A 22,783-nucleotide genomic window follows, 5' to 3' on the forward strand; every position below is an offset into this window, starting at 1 on the left:
AGCTTACCAAAGATCAAGGCTATCTTATCTTTCATCAGAACCTCAGTCAATTCTGTACCTTAGAAGGGGGGCCGGGCAGGGGTCAGGATGCAGGAGGTAAAGAGCAAAATTTCCCCATTAAAAAAAAAGCTTTCCTGTGGTGACAACCTCCCCACAAGAAATGCCTCCGGCAAAGGATGTCCTCCATCGCCCTCCAGAAGAGGAGGACAGGAAACACAAGAGGCAGCGCCTGGTGCAGAGCCCCGTTCCTTCCTCATAGACGTGGACTGCTGGGATACCCTAGAATCACGTGGTCCTGATCTGTGCACACACAGTGGCTTTGCATGTTGGCTGTTCCGCTGTCATCTGTCAGCCTACAGGAGGAAAAGCAAGGCTTATGGAAGGATGCTACTTCAGGAGGACGCAGCACAAGAAGCACCCCTAATCAGGATGAGTGGGAAATCATCCCTATAAACACATTTGAATTTAAAAAAAAAAGTTGAAGCCTATTGAGAAAGAGCCAAGTGATGGTAAGAGGAAGGATAGGGAATACCATGAACTGCATAAACACAGGCACATTTCTTAAGAAAAATCCATTCAGAAAGATGCCATGTCCCTCCCGTACATAATTACACAGCATAAAATAGAGCTGAGCATGCAGGGCAGCAGCAGCTCTGAGCTCAAGCAGCCCTCGGGCCCCAAGGAGCCACTGTTCCTGTGGCGTGGGGCGCTGCAGAAGGAAGGGGGCGAGTGGCTTCCTCATCCCCTCAGTGCTCAGGCGGGTCCCGCTGTGGGACAACAAAGTCACAGAGGAAAGCAAGGTGCCAGTGATCCACACATGGGGACGCAGCTTCTGGAACATGCACTCCTGCAGTTTCTTCCCCTACCCCATCAAGTCTCCATGGGGCGCACACAGGGGCCTCCCACTGAAATGTACAGGGGATGGGGCGGCCTCCTTCCCAGGCACAGCTGTGAACATCAGCAGGACAGTGGAGCAAGTCTTGGATTGTAGGATGAAACAGGGATAGCTCAGTCTGACACACAGCACGTGAGTTCTGGAAAAGGGAAGAAACAGGGTCAAGGTTAAAGGAGTCCCGATGGTGAAGACAAGATGAGAGGGAGGATGGAATCAGCCCTCCCACAACATCATAACCTTCAGGGAAAGGAGGTCCGGCGTTCATTCAAATAAAAGCTCACGATACAGTTTAAGGCTGGACCAAAGGAAAAGTTTAACTGAGACCAAGAAGATAAATGAATGATACTGAAGTATCTCAAAAACTGGGTCTTGGATTGGCAGGTTGGTCACTGGCAAGGCGGCACAGCACACCAGGCAAGTGTTTATATGCTATCAACAAGTCATGGAACCAGTGACTGATAGGAAGGAAAGCAGAACACAGCTGGCCAGGAGGACGATCTCATCTGAGGTAATCATAACTAATAATGATGTGGGCACGCATGGGCTATGAGCACATTTTTTCTAGGAGGGGAGTAAACCTCAATCCGCCACAGTGTCACAGTGTCAGGAACTGTTCCTATGTCCCTCACTCCCACTCCTTCCACTTCCCCCAAAACCTTCAACTCTCCTGTCCTGAGCTGGGCATCTGGAGACTCTCAAGAGAAACGAGTAAATGAAAAGCAGAAGTGGCCTGCACACATATCATCACCATCTTTATTCCTCAGGAGGTTGCGAAACCTTTTACTTAGTTATGAGGAAAGTGGCTAGTAGGGAAGTTTGCTGAGACGGGGGAAGGTGCTCAGACATCCTCTCTCATCATGCGCAACACTGCAGCCAGGAGAGAACGCAGGGATGCTCACCTGCACAGCCTTGTGCCATCCTGATGAATGGCTGCAGGATGGAGCAGAGCTGTGCCTTCATTTCACGAGCCTTTCTAGAATAAGGAAGATATATGTACATAGCCTGGTATTTGATATGGGCTCAGCAAATATGTGTTAAATAAAAACCCATATAAATTCTGTTTGGGAATCATGCTAGCCTTTGCTTTATTTAGCCTACTATGTGGAATATGCTAAAAAGCATATGTACTTCACAAGGCCTGGTTTTCCAAAGTCTTGCAGTTTCAGATATTGACCTTGCAGAGGACTGGAAATTTTCCTCAGGCTATAAGTCTCTGGTGTAAGATGCAGATTTGTGGCACAGCAAGGTTGTTGGCTCAAGGACCGACTAGTTACTGACTGTTATGTAAAGATACTGAGAAATTGCTGTAAGATCACTTAATTGTCTACTGGAATGTCACCTGGCTTGTTTCACTGATAGTTACCAGCCTATATTGTTAAACTATAACCCCACCTATGTTCTCTTCCTGTAACTTCCTGGTCTCAAAAACAAATGCAGGAAGAGAACTCCAATTCAGTGTGGTTCCAGGGAAGTTAACCACTTTGGGGTCTCTCACTGCTCAGAAGAGATGGGCTTTGAGTAATCCTTTGCGTCTCTGTCACCTGGGGAAGAGGGGTGACAAATCTGTGGGGGGCGAAGCAACACAAAGCAACACTATTGCAGGTTATATATCTGCCTTACTGAACTGTCACCAGCACCTTGGGAGGGTCAGAAAGGTTAGGAACTTACTCAAGGTCACGCAGTGAATAAATTGAGGAATCAGGATTTGAATCCAGATCTCTTAATTCAGGTCAAGTTTTTCCTGTGACACCAAACTGCCCATTCTCCATCCAGCCCAGTGTTCCCCTAATAGCCCCTAGGAGCATACTTTCCTCTTCAGTGTCTAAATTAAAGGTTATGTATGTATCAACATCTTTCAGAACTCTCTCTGTCTTTTTGGCACGGGAGGGGGTGCTCCGTCATTCATTTGTCCAAACCCCTGTGGAATAAAACCACCTGCCAGAAGAGCCACTTGTAACAGTTTCCCAAGTTTCTGACCTGCCATGGTAACTGTACTTTCATTTGTGCTAAACTTACCTGCCCCCAGTTTCAAAAGCAACCCTTTCCTCCTAGCAGCTCACAATCTGGTGTTCAGGCTCACAACTGCCTTCTCCACACTGGCCATGGTTTTCAGTTGAGACATGTCACTCTCTGCGTTTGGGCTAAAGAATCCCCATGCTTACCACCTGCCCTTGTCATGCTCTTACTCCCTTCACCCCTGCTCAGAGCTTCCCCAGCCCCATTGTCTTTCCCTGAAGCAAGGAAAAAGAGACACATGCAGGGCCCCAGATACAGAGGCCTCCAGCACAGCAGCACTGCAGAGGGCCCCAGGAAAGGGTCTGTGCCGATTCTTGGCTTTCCTTCCTAGACCATGATGTAGCCCAAATCATTTTCGTTTTTGCTTATTTATTCTCAGATGCATTAATCTACATTTGCCACTTTTGTATATACTAACCCTTATTCATAAGCACTTATTTTTATTATTATTTTTTTTTTGCGTAACTTTTCCTATTGGCTGGACTACTCAGAAGTACTTGAAGTCCACGGACTTGGAGATTCTGCACTCTAATCAACCAATGCAATGAAAGCCATCTCTTTTAAGGTTTCTAGCTGCTAGCTTCTGAGTTAATTTCCTTCTCTTCTAAAAATCAGAGAAGAAACCACCATCAGAATTTCAGAGGCTGAAAAGCAGATAAATGTGTGATAAAATACTACACACTCAAGAAAACCAGACTTGAAGCTGGCAGTGTGGGAAGCTGAGAACCCAATTTTGTCCAAGGAATCTTCAAAGGGCTCATGACACCAGGTACCTCTGGGAGTGGCGGAGGGGGAGGGAAGCAAAGAAGATTCCTTGAAGGCTGTTTGAGAAGAAGCTGGATCCCCAGCAGCTCTCCTGACTTTATACCCCTGAGCAACTGTCCAACTCCCACCAGTCCAGATGTTTATTCTTTTTTTTTTTTTCCTTTTTGTCTTTTTTTTCGTGGCCGGCAACGGATCGCAACCCTCAGTGTCGCGCCCGTACCAGACCGGGACCGGCAACGGGATCGCAACCCTCGGTGTTGCTCCCGCACCTCGCCCAGCCAGTGAGTGGCCGGTCTGTATGTGGGATCCGAACCCTCGGCGGGAGCGCCGCCGCGCTTCCCAAGCAGCGCACTGTAGCAGTGCACCACCGGGCCGGTCCCCCGGATGTTTATTCTTTGAAGAGGACAAAACAGAGGGTCTCGGGCCTAGGAGACACTAGGCCCCAACAACAGTTGAGGACAGAGCTACCAATTCCAAAACAGAGGGATCAAGTGAATGTAGAATGGTGAGCCTCCAGCCTTCTTCCCATGGCACTCCCAGAATGCACATAGCCAAACTACCCCCTGGGGAAGAGATAGAAAGCAACTTCTCTGCGAACCTGACCAGCCCATGAAAAAAGACCTAAAGATACCGGCATTTGGAGCTACCCAACAATAAGCCCAATCTGATCACCCTATTGTGAAGTACACCACAGGCTCCACCCACAAGCACAAGCACAGACCTTTCAATCTGACTTTTAATTTCCTACTCCTAAATGTTTTTAGACAGTGAAGGTCACCAGGAAAAAATATTTGGCACAAATGTTAGGGACCAAAATCAATAATAAACAAAAGAATGCAAATTGGAGGAAACAGACTATTCATGGAGAAGCAGAACAAAAAACACTACCATTAATATCCTCAGAGAAGTGAGAAAAGATACAGTATCCATGAAACACAAATAGTAGGCTTTGGGTGGGGGGGGCGGTTTAATTAAGAGAACTAAGGAGGGAAAAGCCTTGAAGGATTGAAGAGTTCTGCTTCCTTCAATGGTAGGCTCATTTACGTTGGACTAACCCTCCAGCCAATAACAGTGATAAACTCTGGTCAAAATATAAAAAACAACTGTTTGAAGATACTGGAGAACAACCAAAATCAGGCAAAAATTGGAGGGGCTATGACCCTATAAAAACTGAGATAGACAAGAGCCCTTGTCTATCTCACCTGGCTTTCCCTGTGAGCACTTTATGCAGTTATCAGAGGAATATACAGCTCAGGCAGAAAGCCGTGGTCTAACTGGGCCGCAGAATCAGAGGTCAGAGTTCAAGGCTGCCAATACAGCTAGAAATTGAGGGAGGAGATTCTGGAAAGGAAGGACACACAGAAGGGGGAACCCCAAATCTGCAATCAAACTCCCCCCAAATCACTGGCTGATTTCTGAACTATGCAAGTACAGGGTGGTACTCCAAGAATCCCAGTGGAAAACATCAGCTGGAAGGCTCAAAGAGCTGAGCAGTGACTTCAGCAACTGTACAGTGCTGAGAAGAGTTTGGAGTTTAAGTTCTGCCAAGTTGGAGGGGCATGGTAAACAACTTGGTCTTTCCATTGAGTTTCCATGGGATTAAGGGCAAAACTGAAGGAGTGGAGGCTTGATAAAGCTTTAAACCAAGCCTTCGCAGAATCAAAGTGATCTGCCAATTTAACCGCATGCTAGAAGAAAACTCAACACTCTGCAGAGGAAAATAACAGAATCTAGAGTCTCTACAACTTATCATTCACACTGAACAGTATTCATTAAAAAATTATTAGACATGAGAAGCAGGAAAATGTAACTCGTTATCAAAAGAAAAAAGTCAGTAAAAGAAGATTAGCAGATTGGCGCTGGCCTCTGGCTCACTCAGGAGAGTGTGGTGATGGTAACAAGGCCATGGGTTTGGATCCTATATAGGGATGGCCGGTTAGCTCAATGGGTGAGTGTGGTGCTGACAACACTAAGTCAAGGGTTAAGATCCCCTTACCGGTCATCTTTAAAAAAAAAGAAGATGAGCAGATGATTCAGATGTTAGAATTAGCAGAAATGGACTTAAAATATTTACTATAAATATGTTAAAGAATCTATAGAAAAAAATGGAGGGCTAGTCAGTCAGTTCAGTTGACTAGAGAGTGGTGTTATAACACTGACGTCATGGGTTTGGATCCCTGTACTGGTCAGCTGCCAAAAAAAATTTTTTTAAATAAAATTTTAAAAATGGATATATGGATGATAAGATAGTATATTTTAGGATAAGTATAAAACAATTAAATGGAAATCCTAAAACTGAAAAATACAAAATCTGAAATGAAAAATTTGTTGGCTGGGATTAACAGCAGATTTGATATTACAGAAGAAAGCATTAGTTAATTTAAAGACAAAACTCTAAGAATTATTCAAATTTACAAATAGAGTACATATTTTATGACTTCATTTATACAAAATTCTAGTAAATGTAAGCAAATCTATTCTAGTAAATGTAAGCAATATCAGTGGTCACCTGGGGAATAAGGTAGGAAAGATGGGGAGGGGTTGGAGAAAGGATTATAAGGGGTGCAAGAAAAGTTTTAAAAGCTTATTATCTTGATTGTGGTCATGGTTTCTTGGTATTTACATATATCAAAATTTACCAATTGTATGTTTTAAGTATACAGTCATGCATGGCTTAACAACCGGGATCCATTCTGAGAAATACTAGTACATCGTTAGGTGATTTCATTGTTTTGCAAACAACACAGAGCATACTTACACAAACCTTGATAGTATAGCCTACTACACTCCTCCAGCTCCAGTATAGTCTTATGGGACCACACTGTACATGCCAACAATAACTGAAATGTCATTATATGGTGCACGACTGTGTATAGTTTATACTGAATGACAATTACCTTAATAAAGCTGTTAAAAAAATAAATGGTAATAGAAAATGGCTTTATACGGCTTTTAAAATATGCACTGGAACAACATTTGCTGGCTTTAGAGATGCTATACGAATCATTCTTTTTCAAATTTAATAAAACTAGAAAAAAATTTCATTAGAAAAACTAAAAACAAGGAAAAAAACAAAACTGGTGTGTGGCCATATTAATATCAAAGTAGACTTTAAGACAAGGAGTACTAACAGAGATAAAGTGGATTACTTCACACTGATAAAAAGGTAAAAAAAATACATAAAAATCCTAAATACATATGAGTATATCCCATATCACAATTTAAAAATACATGAACAAAAATTAACAGACTAAAGGGAGAAACAGACAAATCTGGTTAGAATATAAAGTTGAGAAAGTTTCCCAGAAAGCAGAGTATAAAGACAAAGAGATGGAAAACTGGAGAGAAACAAGAAGAAAATCAGAGCGCCAGACCAGGAGGTCTAATATCCACTATATTGCCCGTTTTTTCTGTTGAATGTCCCGAGCCAGATGCCTGAGCTGTGCTGAGCCCTTTTTTCCCAAGACTCGCTCGTGGTCTTACTCACTGACCGCCCCAGAGGGGCTCACTCAGTGAAGGTGCAATTGGAACATCACCAAAAGCGCCTTCTCAGATACCTTCTTTGGGTACTTCCATCTAACAAAGTTATCTTCAGGTTTGCACCTCAGTTTTACATTAATCACTTTTCATATTCATTTACATGTGAATAATTGCTGATCAAAATATGTGGTTGAGGGAGGAAAATGCAATGATTATACCTCATATTTTCTGAGCTTAAAGAGTGCTCAGTCATTTGGAAGAGAAAAGAGGAAACAGGGAAAGAAAATAACAATCAGCAGGGTTGAAAAGCTTAAAATGAACCCAGTGGGGGTTTTCCAATCAGCTAGACTATGACAAATCCTTCCATTTCCATCGCCCTGGGGGCACTGCAGATTCGGAAGGTTTCTCCTCACTTCCTCACTGGGACCCCAGGAGATTGCTCAGGGGGGTGCAAGCCTGGATAGCTCAACTGGTAGAGGCTTGTTGGATTTTTAATCTGAGGAGATTGCTCAGGGGGAGGCCTAAATCAATTGGCTTCTGGGTTGGTCTTTACTTCCCTGGGGCTGAACTGATATCCCAATGACTGGATCCGAACCCTTGACCTTGGTGTTATAACACCGCCCTCTAACAACCGATGAGCTAACCAGCCAGCCCTGCGCCTGCACTTTTGATGGATAAATCAAACCTCTTTTAAGTCAAGCCCTCTTCTCAGAGACCCAATCCCCTCCCTCTGTTGTTTTCTTCCCTTTCTTTCCCAAACATCCACCCCTCGCCCCAAAAAACTTGAGACCCAGTTCTCCAGTCGGAGGTTCACTTTCCTTCCCAGAGGTCACTCTCTACATGTCACTGAGAATGGAGGAACACAGGGACAGGCTGGTTAAAAAAGGCTTCCTGTAATGACCCCTGCAGGTAAACAGAGACACTTACTGAGGAGGCCAGCCCTGACCCCACAGCTTAGGACCCTTGAGTAACTACCATGGATTTTTGTCACTCTTCTCAGACCTCCATATTGCTGAGAAGGTCTCAAGTTTAGATCTCTATGGGGCTCACACACTAGTATTTCCCTCAGAGGCAAATAGAAGTGCTCTGGGAGAAACTGATATTAGTAAACTCAGGAATGGTCCCAGAGTGGCCAATATGGCATCCTTCCAGAATATTCCAAAATACCAAGTTGTTGACTACTCACGCCTAAAACACTTGGGTGTGTGTTCCTCTACAGTCCCTATCCCCACGGCTTCACAGGCTGAGGGCACATCCACTGCCCTCAGACAATGCTTCAACAGGCCTGAAACCCTCTCGAGACATTAGGTACACTGCTGTTTTGCTTCAGATTCTATAAACCCTGGGGCTACAATAGTTCTTTATAAAATATTTTTAAAACTTCAAAGGTTTTTTAAAATATATTTACCAGGTTATGACATTACACCATGAGATAAGGAGACCAGAGGTAGTGAGTCTAGGGACACTTGATGTTCTTCCATAAACAATGTTTTAGAAGATTTGAACAACTATAGTCTCTTGAAATGACATAAAAATTCTGACAGAAGGCAGCCTGGGCCTAAGCATGCCATCATCTGTCCCTGGCAGTCTACTTTTATTGGAACTTGTGAGGACAGCAGATGCTTTCCCAGAGCTCACTCAAATGGTCCTCACCACTACCCACTTCCCAGGGTTGGGATGCCAGCAGTTGAAACTGTTGAATCACTGATTTCAGAAAGAAGTCATCAAAAGGACGATCTTCACACCTCAGATCATAATATTGTACTTACAGAGGCATCCACATTAGATACCCTCTTCATGGGAGAGTTAGAAAAATATTACTCAATGCAGAAAATAAATGAGAAAAATAACTAGATCTACAGTGTACTCACATGCCCCTGGGGAAATAAGCCAAAGGAGAGCCGACTAAAAAGGGGTTTATTGTGCAATTCATCACTTTCCCCTGGCTCAAGTGCCCTGATTCTGTACCACTAAGAACTCACCTCTCTCCTGAACCTGTTACTTTGATTTCCCTGACATGCTGAGTCCTGTTTCAGTACCCCTGAGACAAAAGCCATGTCATCTTGGAAAAAGGTTAAGAGCACCTCCACTCGATGCTCCCTTGGTCTGTATCACTTCACAAACAGAAACTGTCCTCAAGGTCCCCATCTGATAAAGTCTGAGACATAGCAGGCAATCACCCTGTCCCTGTGCAGTGGAAGATTTGCTGAGTGAGTAGCCAAAGTCCAGGCAGCTGACCCTGGGGGAGGAACCAAGGGCATCTTCTTAGGAGGTCAGGAGAAGATGAGAGGCCTGAGCAGCTCATCTGCCCCTCTCCTCTCTGGAACGTTGTCTGATTCAGTCTTCACTCTGGAAAAGATTCTTCTATCTCAAGAACATGATGTTCCACGCCCTCTATCCTAGGGTCTCTAATTACAGGAGGCTACCGGAAGCTAAATGAGCCCTCTCTATAAACCTAATTTTTGTCTTTAATGCTCCTTGAAATAACTTAATCAAGAGCAATTTCTCTTTAGAGATACTGGGCCCCTCTAATGTACAAATATACATTGGAACATACCCAATTACCTTCAAGCAAGTCCATGAGTCATTTTCTGAGAATCATACTTTTAGGTAAGAAATAAACATAGATATAAGGAAGGTATTCATCTTTTATTTATATACAATTCACATATGACAACGAACACTTTGGTTGATGTCTTAGCAATTTTGCAAATAAAACTTTAATAGCAGCTACTCTTTAAGGTGGACAGGAATCTTAACAATTAATGATCAACCCCTGTGAGTCAGAGACTATGCTGGGCATAGCATATAATTTGATTTAAACACATTTCACCTTTAGGTAATTCTGTGACTTTTCTCTTTCTTTTTTTCCCCTCCCCCTAACACTAATACAGCTCCTATGCTCTAACTTCCAGGAAAAGGAGAAAGTATGATATTGGCAGAGGAGATTTACAGAGGCAGGAAATGGAGGTGAAGGGCTTTTATTAGATAGTTATAGCTATACTTCACAGTCTGAGCATAGCCCCTATATTTCTCTATAGACTTGCAAACATACACCTACCTCCTATACACAGAAAACATAAACACTCCCATGTACATGTTACATTCAACACACAAATCTGGATCCTTATTCAGCTGATGGGGAAAAAAACACTAGATTTGGAGTTTAAATCCCATCTCTGCCACCTTGTATGACTTTGAGCAAACTCCTTAACCTCTCCTGAGCTTCAATTTTTTCATTACTAAGATGCAGGTTGTAATACCTAACATCACAAAGTGTTTAGACGATCAAGTGATACAAAATGCAAAAAGTGTAATCATTAAAACAATTCTGTAAGGCAAGTTTAATCTGCACTTTATAGATTTACAGAGGAGAAAACAGGTGCAAAGAAAGCAAGTGCTTCACCCAAGGTCAAACAGGAAGTAATCAGAGAAGTCAGCGATTAATCCCCTCCTGACTCTAAATACTCAGATGTCCTCTCCCTATCCCTCCCATGGCATAGGCAAATTCCATCTCTCCTGCTGCCTTCTCTTTGGGCTCTCAAACATAAACAGGTTGTCCAGTAATGGCTCTTCCATCCCCGCTGATCTCAGGGTCTGCCCTACTCACAGCACTTGGAGTTAACCAAGTAGGTCAAACATGGTAGGTACTTGGTTTGCTGGCAATAAAAATGTTATCAAAGCATTTGTAAGTCAGAGATGGAGGAGACAGAACTTGGAAGCCACCATGATGGCACGCCACAGGACCAACAGCCTGAGTGTAGGGAGTGTAGGGAGATTGATAAGGCACTGCGCAGGTCACCTCGTATCACTTTGAACCTTCACTCTTCCCATCATTATGGACTCTCGGACTGAGGTTTCTTTGGTACACAGATTTCATCTTCACCCTCGGAGTTCAGGTTCCATTAGGGTGGTCACAGAGTCTGTGTGGCACGGTACTGTGGGGTTAGTTTAACAGAGCACACAGAGTGCTGGCTCCCTGCCCCCTGTCCACACCAGGGCCTTTACAGGGCCTGCACCAGGGCCAGGTGAAAGACAGTGACTTTTAGGAAGGTAGGTAATAAGAACTTGTTCATCATTTGAAAAAAATAAAAATAAAAGCCAGGCAAAAGCCTTTCTGCTAGCTGAAATCCAGACACTCTTTTCCCATCATAAGAATCCGAAATGCAAAGGTAGAAGGTAGCGGAGGAGGCAAACCACTGAGGAGGCAAGAGAAAGCCCTACTGCTGAAAGACCTAAACATTTCAGTAGAACCAGATTTTGTATCCAGTTAAAATTAGTTGTGTTCATCAACATCCTGTTTGGTGTGCTCATCCATCTGACATGCTGACAATTAAGAAGCAGTGCTACGGGCTGGCCTGTGGCTCACTTGGGAGAACGTGGTACTGATAACACCAAGGCCACGGTGTTCGGATCCCTATATAGGGATGGCCAGTTAGCTCACTTGGGAGAGCATGGTGCTGACAACACCAAGTCAAGGGTTAAGATCCCCTTACTGATCATCTTTAAAGAAAAAAAAAAAGAAGAAGAGGTGCTAATTGATTTTATTATTGGATCACACAGGCCAGGCCTTTCCCATGAGTTTGCATCCATCTACTTCAGTAAATGATGTTATTAACTATCCCATGAAAACGCACTATTAGCTGAACATTTCTCCGAGTACTTTGAGTTCATCTTGGAAACTCAGGTTAGTCAGGATCCTATATCCCGAGGAAATAAGAAACAGGCCCATTACCCCAAAGAAAAGGATACACATTCTTGTATCCTTAGGAATACAAGAATGTGGGCACTTTCTAAACTGTGTGTTTCTGTTACACTCATTTCTCAGCTCCACACACGCCCATCTAAACTCTGCGTTTTGATGCTGGGGCTGGCACTCTACAAAGGCATTTCTCCTTTGCCATCTGCCTCCGTTACGCCAGCAGGGGGTGCTAGAAGGGGCCTGCAAAGCTGTCAGCATCACCCCAAGTAGCAGCAGCAGTTTGTCTCAGAACCAGCCTTATGACACCTCCTGAGAGATGCTTGCACTGGGGCTGGGCTCCAGCTCCTTGGGGCCCTCCTTGAGCTCCTAGGTTGTGATAACCCCAACTTCTTCCTTGTGCTTTCCTAGCCCTAGGAATGGTGACTGTTTCCTGTGCTCCCCCCACCCCCTGCCACACACACACTGATTGTTCCTTATTGCTCCTCCAATATCTGCCATATTGGTTTCTTACATTAAATTAGCTGTTACAATAACTTATATAATTTCCACATTGCTGACAGGACTAATACAGCACACTTAGAAGCCACAGCTTCCTTTATAACAGTGGTTAAAAGAGCAGATTCTAGAACCTGTCACACCTGAGTGTTAATCCAAACCCATCTATGTAATACCTGGTAACTCTGGAAAATTTAATTCACCTCTTTAGGTCTCATTTTTCTCAATCATTTTCATTTACACTATTAGTATATACTGAGCGCCTACTATTAGTATATACTGAGCGCCTACTAAGTGCCAGGCACAGTGCTAGGCGTAGAGATCCAATAGTATGCAAAACACATTCCCTGACCTCCTGGAACTTCTTGTCATGTGAATTAAATAAGATAACAGGTAAGGGAGTTAGCATGGTGCTGGGACTTCCTCTCCATACCATGACAGACTTCTCCACACCATTACAGGAAAGCAAAGACAAATGGGTCTGGAAGAAAGAAGTGTTTCAACTCCTAGGTCTCTCCAGAAAACAAGATGAGTGTCTTCCCCAACAAGGGTGAAGGTCTCAGTCAATATAACAGCAATGATTCATTACATGCTCTGTCCATTCTCCTGTTCAGAGCAGAGAAGCAATGATCTTGCAACAGCATTCATTCAGAGAGAAATGGGACAAACCAGCCCCACAGAGGCAACTCTTCGAGGTGGTATTTTAAAGAAATCCCAAGGAGATGAGTACCTGTGACACTGAGGAAAGAGCAACAGAAGCTGCAGTGCAGGGTCAGAACTGGAGTCCAGAATGACCACAGGGTATAAGTGTAAGAAGATACCAGAAAGCTGCTATTGCAACACCCGTCACAATGACAGTCTTTTTCCCATAAAGAATATATATATATATATTTGTAAATATATATATATTTTATATATATATTTGTAAATATATATATATATATTATATATATTATATATATATTTGTAAATACGTTTATATTATATATGCTTACATATGTTTATATATTCTTTATACAGACATGCACACACTCTCATCTCACACTCACACAAGTTATATATTTATATGTCAATGAACCAGAACTTACTTTATGCTTTCTGCAGCAGGACTATACATCTAGAGAGGCCAGAGAGGTGATAAGATGGAAAAGAAAAGAAAGATTCCGATTCCATTTAAGCCTGAATCCAAAGGCCCTTGGCTACGAGCAAGGAGAAGCTGAAAAGAAATCCAAGCTTCACATTTTGACACAATCCTTCCTTGGTCTTCTGCTGCCTAGATATCAGGCATATTGTGGCAAGGATGGCCAATGTTCTCTTTAGCAAGGAAGTTTCTGCAAGACCGCTGTGTAGCTTAATTCTTGAAAACCATATCTACAACACATTGATACCCTGTAAATGCAGACTAAACTCCTCAGCCTCAATTTTTTACTCACTTTGACATGATTATGACCATCAAAAGTCATACTGAAGGAAAATAACCTTGGAAAATTATTATTAGGAGGTCTATTCCACATCCTTGCCCTAGGGCCTCATTATAAATAATTTACTGTCACTGAAGGAATTGAGAGTTCCATAAGGCATGAAAAGCCTGGAGAGAGTTTTATTCATAAATAAATGCCAACACTTAAACAATAAAGGCAGCTTCAAATTCCAGGGCTTTTGAAGTGAACAATATATACTGCCTGGATGATTTATTATGGTTTTGTTTATAGTCCGAATGGGAAGATAATTCAATTCCACCTGAAGAGTCATTATATGGCCAAGCTCAAGAGACGTACTTTGGATAAAAAGTGGTGTTTCTCAGTTTTTCCATTTCAAAAAAAGTTATTATTTCTATATTTAGAACTTCACCCAGGCAATTTCTTTCATGACTTGTAGCACTCTTGAGCAATTAAAAAAATTTATAAGGTGAAAGAAGTAGGAGACAAACACCAAATTCAAAATGATCCACGAAACACTGAAGAGCCCCCAGAGAGCACTGATGTCTCAGATATAAGGTGAAATAATCCCTTCTGCTCAAGGAAAATGAAATGAGCAGTGAGGGTGCATCTCAGCAAGAACATTATTACCCAGCAGAAGTAACCTGCTAACTACACACTTCACCTCCAAACAAGCCTTTTAACAGGAGTTCTGAGCAAAGGTACCTCCTGATGAGATGGAGAAATATTCCTTGGCAAAATGTCTTCACTGGGACACATGGCAGTCTTCTCCTTTATTCCCCCTATCACACATTTAGATCATTCATGGAGTAGAACCTGTTTGTAATACAGTTGTCCCTCGGTATCCATGGGGGATTGGTTCCAGGACCTCCCGAGGATGCAAAATCTGTGGATGCTCATTTAAATTGGTGTAGTACTTGCACATAACCTAGGCACATCCTCCTGTACACTTTAAATCATCTCTATATTACTTATAATACCTAGTACAATGTAAATGCTAGGTAAAAATAGTTGTTATACTGCATTGTTTGGGGAATAATGACAAGAGAAGTCTGTATGTGTTCAGTACAGACACAATTATTTTTTTCAAATATTTTCAATATGCATCGAAATATTGAATTCCATGGATTGAATCCATGGATGTGAAACCCACAGGACATGGAGGGCTGACTGTACATTCTTGGGTGTGGCAGATGACACATTTGAACATGCAAGGGTAGAGTGGCCTGGCCTATAAGGACAGCCTCTGGAATCCCTGGGCTTACATACCATCCAGGCCATTGTGATGACTGTAGTTTCTTTTCCCCAGAATGCTCAGAGATGTGTGATTTGGGGTAGTAAGCATCCGCTTGGTAGTTGGGGTTTGCAGACTTGGTGTAGATCGAATTACATTAGGTTTCTTCGCAGGATGGATTTCTGACAAGGGGAAAAAAGGTTTCTCAACTCAGAACATGGTATTAAAATTTTCTGTCTTACATTGGCTAATAGGCACACATCTTATTTCTTAATGAGCTGAGAGTCAGTTCCTTATGAGCCAGCCAAGGCCTTGCATAATGAAGCAGCTTCAAGTGTTGTTACCATGGCTTTGGTTATCAATTAAGCTGGTCCTTCCCCTGGCAGCTGCAGCTCTGAGTCTTGGGGTGTGAACACAAGGAAAAGAAAAAAAAAAGCCACTCCAGAAGGTCACTTACGACATGAGATTTACTAAGCGAATAAAGCACCTGATGCTTCAAGGTATCAGAAATCAAAGGGTTATCTAGAGAGGTAGCCTCAGAAAAAACCACCTCTGTGCTCTGTCAGACCAGGACCGTGCAACTTGTCTGGTGTGTGAGCTTTCTGAAAAACAGGATTCCTCCTCTGGTCATGCAACCAGAGTGTGAGATCAGGGTTAATCACTCCCAACCCAACATTTTGATGTAGATAAAATCTGAAACCAAAGTCCACACACAATAATAGCCAAGAGGTAGAAGAAATGCTTTGACCAAGGATATATCGCAAAACCATAATGGGTATGTGTTATACAAGTGTTTAAGCAAATTACAGTTGACCCTGAACAATGAAGGGGTTAGGGGTGTAGACCAAAAATCCACGTATAACTTTTGACTCCCTAAAAACCTCACTACCAACAGCCGACTGTTGCCTGTTAGCCTTACCAGTAACACAGATGTTTGTTTACATTTCTCTCAAGTGCAAATGGCACCACGTACTAGTAGTCTATGTTTGTGTGCATATGTTTTGATAAATTTAACTTTTTAATATAGATTTGTATATATCTTATGGTAGTAAATGATGAAATAGACTAGTATCTACATATATTTTATGCATTCATGACATATCTTTTTAATTTTTTTGACAGTTCTCGTCTATGCACTTTGTCTGCAAGTTTTTTCAAATTGTTACAAATCTCCAAAACATTTCCCCACATATTTATTGAAAAGAAATCCACATATAAGTGGACCCACGCAGTTCAAACCTGTGTTGTTCAAGGATCAACTTGTATATTGCTGTCACAACACAGCCCAGGAATACTTAAAATTTTAGAGTAGATGGACAGAAATTATAATACTGTAGGAATTGGATTTAAGGACCTCAGTCTATTACTAATACTGGGCAACCTTTTCTCCAAAGCTTAACCTGCTCACTGATACTCAGTGTTATCCACCAGCATGCCAACTACTTGCAGGCCACCCTGCCTTCTCACATTCCTGTGCAAGGTGGGGACCAAGATATTAGCCTGATTTACTGAAATTTAAGAAAAGCTGTTAGGATTTTGAGAATTACTATGTCTTGGTCTGGTCAAAATGCTACACTTGCCAAAATTTAGAAGCGACTTATATATTTCCTAAAATAGTGGGGTTTTTTTCCAACATGACATGAAGGTTTGCCAACCTCACTTTTAATTACAACCTTCACACCCTATGCTCCATTCAGATCAGACAACCTCCCTTCCCTGAAACTTTCAGGTTCTGGGACTCACTGAAGCCTTTGTTCATCTGGTTCTCTTGGCCTCATGAGGGAAGATAATATTCTTTTCTTATTTTTCCATCTATTTAAATCCTTCTTTCAAGGCTGAAATCAACTATTACTTTCTTCAGGTAGTGTGTCCTTAACACTCATCAGAAACAACTACTCCTTCCTCCAAATACCTAATGTATATTACCTGCAATTCTTTTATAGGATCCAATCCTTTCTTTTACAGTTTTTACCTCTGTGCTTTCCCCACTAGACTAAGATTTTTTAGGGCAAGTTCATATTCATCTTGGTGTTCCCCAAATCACTTAGTACAGTGTCTTGAACATAGTAAACACTCAGAAATATGTTGTGTAGAAACGTGGTTCAACTAGTAAGGTCGGAATCATTTGGGGCTTATCTGGTAGGGAAAGAGACCAATTTGCCCACAGGAGGAACACACAATTTCCAATGTAAAGGCTGACTAATATGCAATGTTATATTCTATTTTTCATGATCAGAAACTTTCCCTTGCAAGGTGGGAAGGGGTTTCCAGGAGTCAGTCCTAAAAGGGATACAGATGGTAACTCAGGGACTTTACCACCATGTCCTACAATAACAATATGATATTTTCAGGTATATCAAAGCAATTCTTTAGCCAAAGAGTAATAAAAGAAGAAATAAGGTGGGAGAGAGTAATATCAAAGAGGAGACTTGAGCTTCTGATTCCTGGGACACTATGAGGAGGACCAGATAATATACCAAGTTCAAGGCTATACTTTGATTTTTAAAAGATTGGATGTCTAAACCCCTTTCCCTTGTTTGGAGAGATAATGCTTTTGGAGCTATCCCCACTGTTCACCTTTCTTGTACGTAATAAAACCTTTTCCTCCAAATAAATAAATAAATAAATAAATAAATAAATAAAAAGATAGGATGTCAAAGTCTGAACACTTCATAACTATAAATCTTTCGTACAGAAAGATAAGCAATAAAGTTCAATGCAACTCTGAGTACATATTTCACTTTTACTGAAAAAAATGAATAATATTAGAAGTACAAAAACATGTTACTCTTACTTCTAGGTACATGAGAATCCATTATTTTGTAAATCATTTATCTTAAAACTACAAAAAAAAAAATAAAGGAGGTTATTGCCTAGTAACTTTTTAATACTATTCTTAATTGTGATCTTTCAACATGTAAATGAAACCATCATCTTCAGAGATTTCCAAGTTAGATGGCATAACAAACAGAAAGCAATACAAATGCTTCCCTTTCAAAGTAACCTTAATTGGCACATCAAAACTTTTTTTAAAGGGATTTAAATATTTTTTTAAGGTAGATTAAAAGTCAGTTTGTTCTCATTTTTTAAAAAATGTAAATAAACCAATCCTTCTCTATTTAAAGGGAGAGGTGGCATAGGTTAGAAATAGCAGAAGGATCTAAATAAAAACATGAAGAATATTCATACTCTAAGTAATAATTGATCGATTTTTATTTTCCTCTTTTTGCTTTTGTATTTATTTCCATGAATATGTTACATCTTTATTCAATGATTTTTTTTAAAAAGTAAACACAGATCCATAAATCTGTGTGTGTGCGTATGCTGGCAATAAAGTTTCCAAAACAAAATAAACTGACTATACATATAAAAGTAGACAATTTCAGTTATTTTAGAGGCTTGAATTTAGTTTAGGTATGTCCATTTCGAATGGCCAAATATCTATAACATACAGAAATTGTTCTTTTTTTTTTTTTAAGATCCAAACCCGGGGCCTTGGTGTTATCAGCACCGCACTCTCCCGAGTGAGCCACGGGCCGGCCCCAGAAATTGTTCTTTGAGTTTTTTCCTCTATTAGAAAATACCCACCTAGGGGGAGGGAAGAAGACACAACAATTACAATTCCTTGAAGTTGATACAACAAGCGAACAGAAAGGAGGTTGTTGGGAGGGAGGGGGGAATGGGAGGAGGGAGGGAGGTTTCGGTAATGGGCCACAATAATCAACCATATTGTATACTGACAAAATAAAATAAAATTTAAAAATAATAATAATAATAAAAAGAAAGCAGAAACAGAGAACAAAAAACAAAAAAAAAAGAAAAAGAAAAAGAAAAGAAAATACCCACCTAAATATCCAATGATACATGCCAAAGGTTTCCTAGTGCTTTTGCTTTTCAGTGGACTTCCAGAGAGTTCAGCATGTCTGTCTGCATCTGAGGAGAAAAAAAACATGAAGAGGACCAATGAATTGGATTTCTCTACTACATCACACACACTGCAGAAATAGAAGGTGCAAGTGAAAAACAGTGCAAAATATCTACCAGATACCAGCATACTTTCCCTTTGGGTTAGAGAAAACTATTTCTAATTCTGGTTCCCAGTTACTGAAGGACAGATTACATGGAGAACATTCGCCTGAAAGCCCCATATGAGAGTAACTAATATACATCTTACACACACATGCTTTCTTATTGTGTGCACCCATCTGAAAAGCAATGGAAATAGGCTTCCCTTCTTTTTTTCGGCAGCTGGCTGGTATGGGGATCTGAACCCTTGCCCTTGGTGCTGCAACACCATACTCTAACCAACTGAGCTAACCAGCCCTCTCTATGCTTCCTTTGTAGTCACGGCATTCCTATAGTAGAAAAATGCCCATAAAGTAGGAGGTGGAATCAGTCCTAATACAAGACTAAGCGGGCGTGGAAGATAAGAACGACAGCCGACAAAGGCAATGCACTTGGCAATCCCTGGCCTAGATGAGCGGCTCCCCACTGAGAAGTCTTAACCTATCTCAGCGAAACTCCATTTCATTAGAGGCTGGCAAGGGGAATAATGGCCCATTTGACTTTATCATTAGTTTTGTATTCCTCATACCCTACTTCAATGTCATTAGTGCTGAGATTTAAAAGGTTACCTGTATGCAGACAGAGCATTTCATCCAACAGACTAGTAAGATACTGTGAGGATGGATATTAGCTTATAGAAGTTTTCATCACACTCCTCATACCCTATCATAAGACATTTCAGACAGGGAAAAATAAAGCATACAACACAAACACTGTGTTTTAATTAGCTGTCACAAGGATGGAAGAGTAGATGTGGAACATGGCTGCCTCTCATACTAAGGAGTCAAGTTATAAAAATGAAGTTTGAAGGGATAAAACAAAATGTATATTGAAACATTTTTTAAAATTCACAGATATTGTCATAAAGCTCGAGTACTTGTAACTGATATAATTCTATGTTTATGCCTTTTCCCTGACTTCAAATATTTGACAAGAATGTCCTACAGGTTTTTGTGATTCTACAAGAGAATTTTTCCTTTTGAAAGCTGAGACCACATTTACAGGAAATTTCCTTTGATATTCATAGGAATTCTTTATGATATTAGTGTTAAAAAGGACAAATCAATCTAGAATCTCAAGTAGTTTAAAATAACAATTAACTTTTTCATGAGCTCTAGCCCTTTCACCAAGAAAACCCTTTTCTAAAAACTATTAAACAGAAGGTATGAAAACAGCATTTTAAAATACATTAAAATAGACAAACACATACTGCAGAGAGCCTCAAACAACAGGAATATGTACCCCCAGCACTGGCTAATTATGCAACCACTGACAACTATAAATGATGCAATTTCTTCTCCTGTTGAGTTGACTCCCTCAGGGAAAAAATAAATAAGTAAACTATGAGGGCTTTCACCTGTTGTTGAATAATAGTGAAGGTACAGGCAGAAATATAAGCATATTTTGAAGGAGTACTCTAAATAAGCATCAGGAAGCAGCCCAAACCCTGCAAGGATCAAACACCTGTCAGAACACTACAAGCTAATACTACATAATTCCTTCCCAATATTACTAATTCACCTAAAATTCAAGTTACATTTGGTATAAGAATAAGAGAACATTTTCTTTCTTCTCAATTAATAAAATAAAGCTTGGATGAAATGAATTATCTTGGTTAGTTCCTCAATGTCTTCAACAAAGGCAATCACTGTATTACTAGTAATAAGATCACTCTTTAAATTCCACCTATAAGCCCCAAAGGAAAACTGCCAGTATGGCTGCAATTGATGGACATTGATAGATATTACCATTACCTTGACAAGATCAATACATCCACAAAGGGGTCATCAACACAATATCCAAGGATATTTCTTTTTAAACTATACTAATTTGCTTCTAACTTCTCATTAAGTTAGTAGGATTAATTATTTGATGTTCCAAGTGACAATTCTCATCAGAGAGTACCTCTGAGCAGGAGATCAAAGCTCTTTAGAAGGATTCATATTTCACTAATTCTCATCATATTTTAAAGAAAATAGTTGGTGGCCAGAATTATCAGTCTCAACTACATAGTAATTAGAATGAAATGTACTAAGACTACCTAGTCACTATTTAACATGAGAAAAGTTGCAGCCATTCAGTAGGAAAAACACATTCTGCCCTGAGGGAATGATTATAAATAGGATTATCTGGTACACACTTGAGCAGTCCCTGCTCCCACATTACTCACCTAACTGTGTTTAAACAGAGAGATATGCATTTAAAGTGCACAGAAAAAGAAAGCAACCTGAGCAAAGTAGAAAGAACCCAGAAGGAATCAAAATCTGCCCAGAGAGGAAAAACATCTGTATATCAAGTCAATCAATTGGGCTCGAGAAACATGTCTTTAGCTTCCTAGAGGATGATCTATATCTCCTTAACTTCCCAGAGGATGATCTCTATCTCCTTAACGTAAACCTGGAAAAAAACTGTTGTTTTTATTGCAACTCATGACTATTTTTCTACAATGTTTTGGAAATATGGTGGGGTGCGAGAAGAGAGAGAAGAACTGCAGAATATATGCACTGAATTAAGATTCACAAAAACATCTTAGGCAGGCTTTCAAGATCCCTCTCAAAATAAAACCATCAGGACTGGCTGGTTAGTTCAGTTGGTAAGAGCGCCACCTATAACACCAAGGTCAAGGACCCCAAACTGGCCAGCCACCAAAATACAAACAAACAAAATTAAAATATCAGTAGAATTTGCTTATAGAATTATAAAGGCATTTCTAAATAAGACACAAAACCCAAGTACCATAAAAAGATTTCTGATAATTTCAACTAAAAATTTCTTTTAAAAAGATCTGCTTGGTAAATACATCTTAAAGTCAAAGACAAAATTGGGGAAATATTAGCATCACATATCACAGATCAAGAGCTAACTTTGTTCAAACATAAAAAGTTCCCACAAGTCAATAAGACTCGTATCTAACAGAAAACAGGCCAGGGGCAAAAACTGTTGACAAAAAAAGTAAATACAAATGGCTTTCGAATATATGCAAAGATTTCTATCCACTCAAAATGAGAAATGCAAGCTAATTTAACTTGTTCATAACCTGTCAACTAGTCAAGGGTTTTAAAGACGAGTAACACTGCTGGCAAGGTTCTAGAGAAATAGGCACTCTCTAGATTTTGTGAGTGGGAGGGTAAATTGCAGTTCTTCTGAGGGAAACTCGTAACAACTATCAAAGTTCAAACTGCAGGTTGCTTGACTCATACTTTTACTTTTACGGATCTATCTTGTAAAACACATTCCCATTTTACATGTCAATATGAAATATCTGTATAAGGATATTTTTTGCAATATTATTTACATTAGAAAATGATTGGCCATAACCTAAAACTTTTAAGTAGGGAACTGGTTAAATTTATGGTACAACAAAAGAACTACCACGCAGCTGACAAAACAAAAAAAGGAGGTAGCTCTCAATGAACCAGTATGATATATTAAGTACAAAAAAGAGCTAAGAGGGCCGGCCCGGTGGTGCACTGCTATAGTGCGCTGCTTGGGAAGCGCGGCGGCGCTCCTGCCGAGGGTTCGGATCCCACATGCAGACCGGTTCCCGCTCACTGGCTGAGCGAGGCGCAGGAGCAACACCGAGGGCTGCGATCCCGCTGCCGGTCCCGGTCCGGTACGGGGGCGACACTGAGGGTTGCGATCCGTTGCCGGACACGGAAAAAGACAAAAAAAAAAAAAAAAAGAGCTAAGGT

At 40.9% G+C, this 22,783-nt stretch overlaps 1 protein-coding gene across 2 annotated transcripts in view; it reads right to left on the minus strand.

Annotated features, from left to right (window-relative positions):
- Positions 1-3: 3 nt before the first annotated feature.
- Positions 4-22,783, minus strand: part of MTA3 (metastasis associated 1 family, member 3) — a 194,699-nt gene continuing 171,919 nt past the window's right edge. For both annotated transcript variants that reach the window (XM_008569556.1, XM_008569555.1), the window contains exons 18-20: positions 18,873-18,959; positions 15,062-15,208; positions 4-1,034 (exon numbers count right to left, since the gene is read on the minus strand). In XM_008569556.1, the coding sequence (XP_008567778.1) occupies positions 1,009-1,034; positions 15,062-15,208; positions 18,873-18,959 (260 nt within the window). In that variant the 3' untranslated portion in view covers positions 4-1,008. The remainder of the gene's footprint in view (positions 1,035-15,061; positions 15,209-18,872; positions 18,960-22,783) is intronic.

The sequence above is a fragment of the Galeopterus variegatus genome, unplaced genomic scaffold (genome assembly GCF_000696425.1).
Source record: "Galeopterus variegatus unplaced genomic scaffold, G_variegatus-3.0.2 Scaffold511, whole genome shotgun sequence".
NCBI classification, from domain to species: domain Eukaryota; kingdom Metazoa; phylum Chordata; class Mammalia; order Dermoptera; family Cynocephalidae; genus Galeopterus; species Galeopterus variegatus.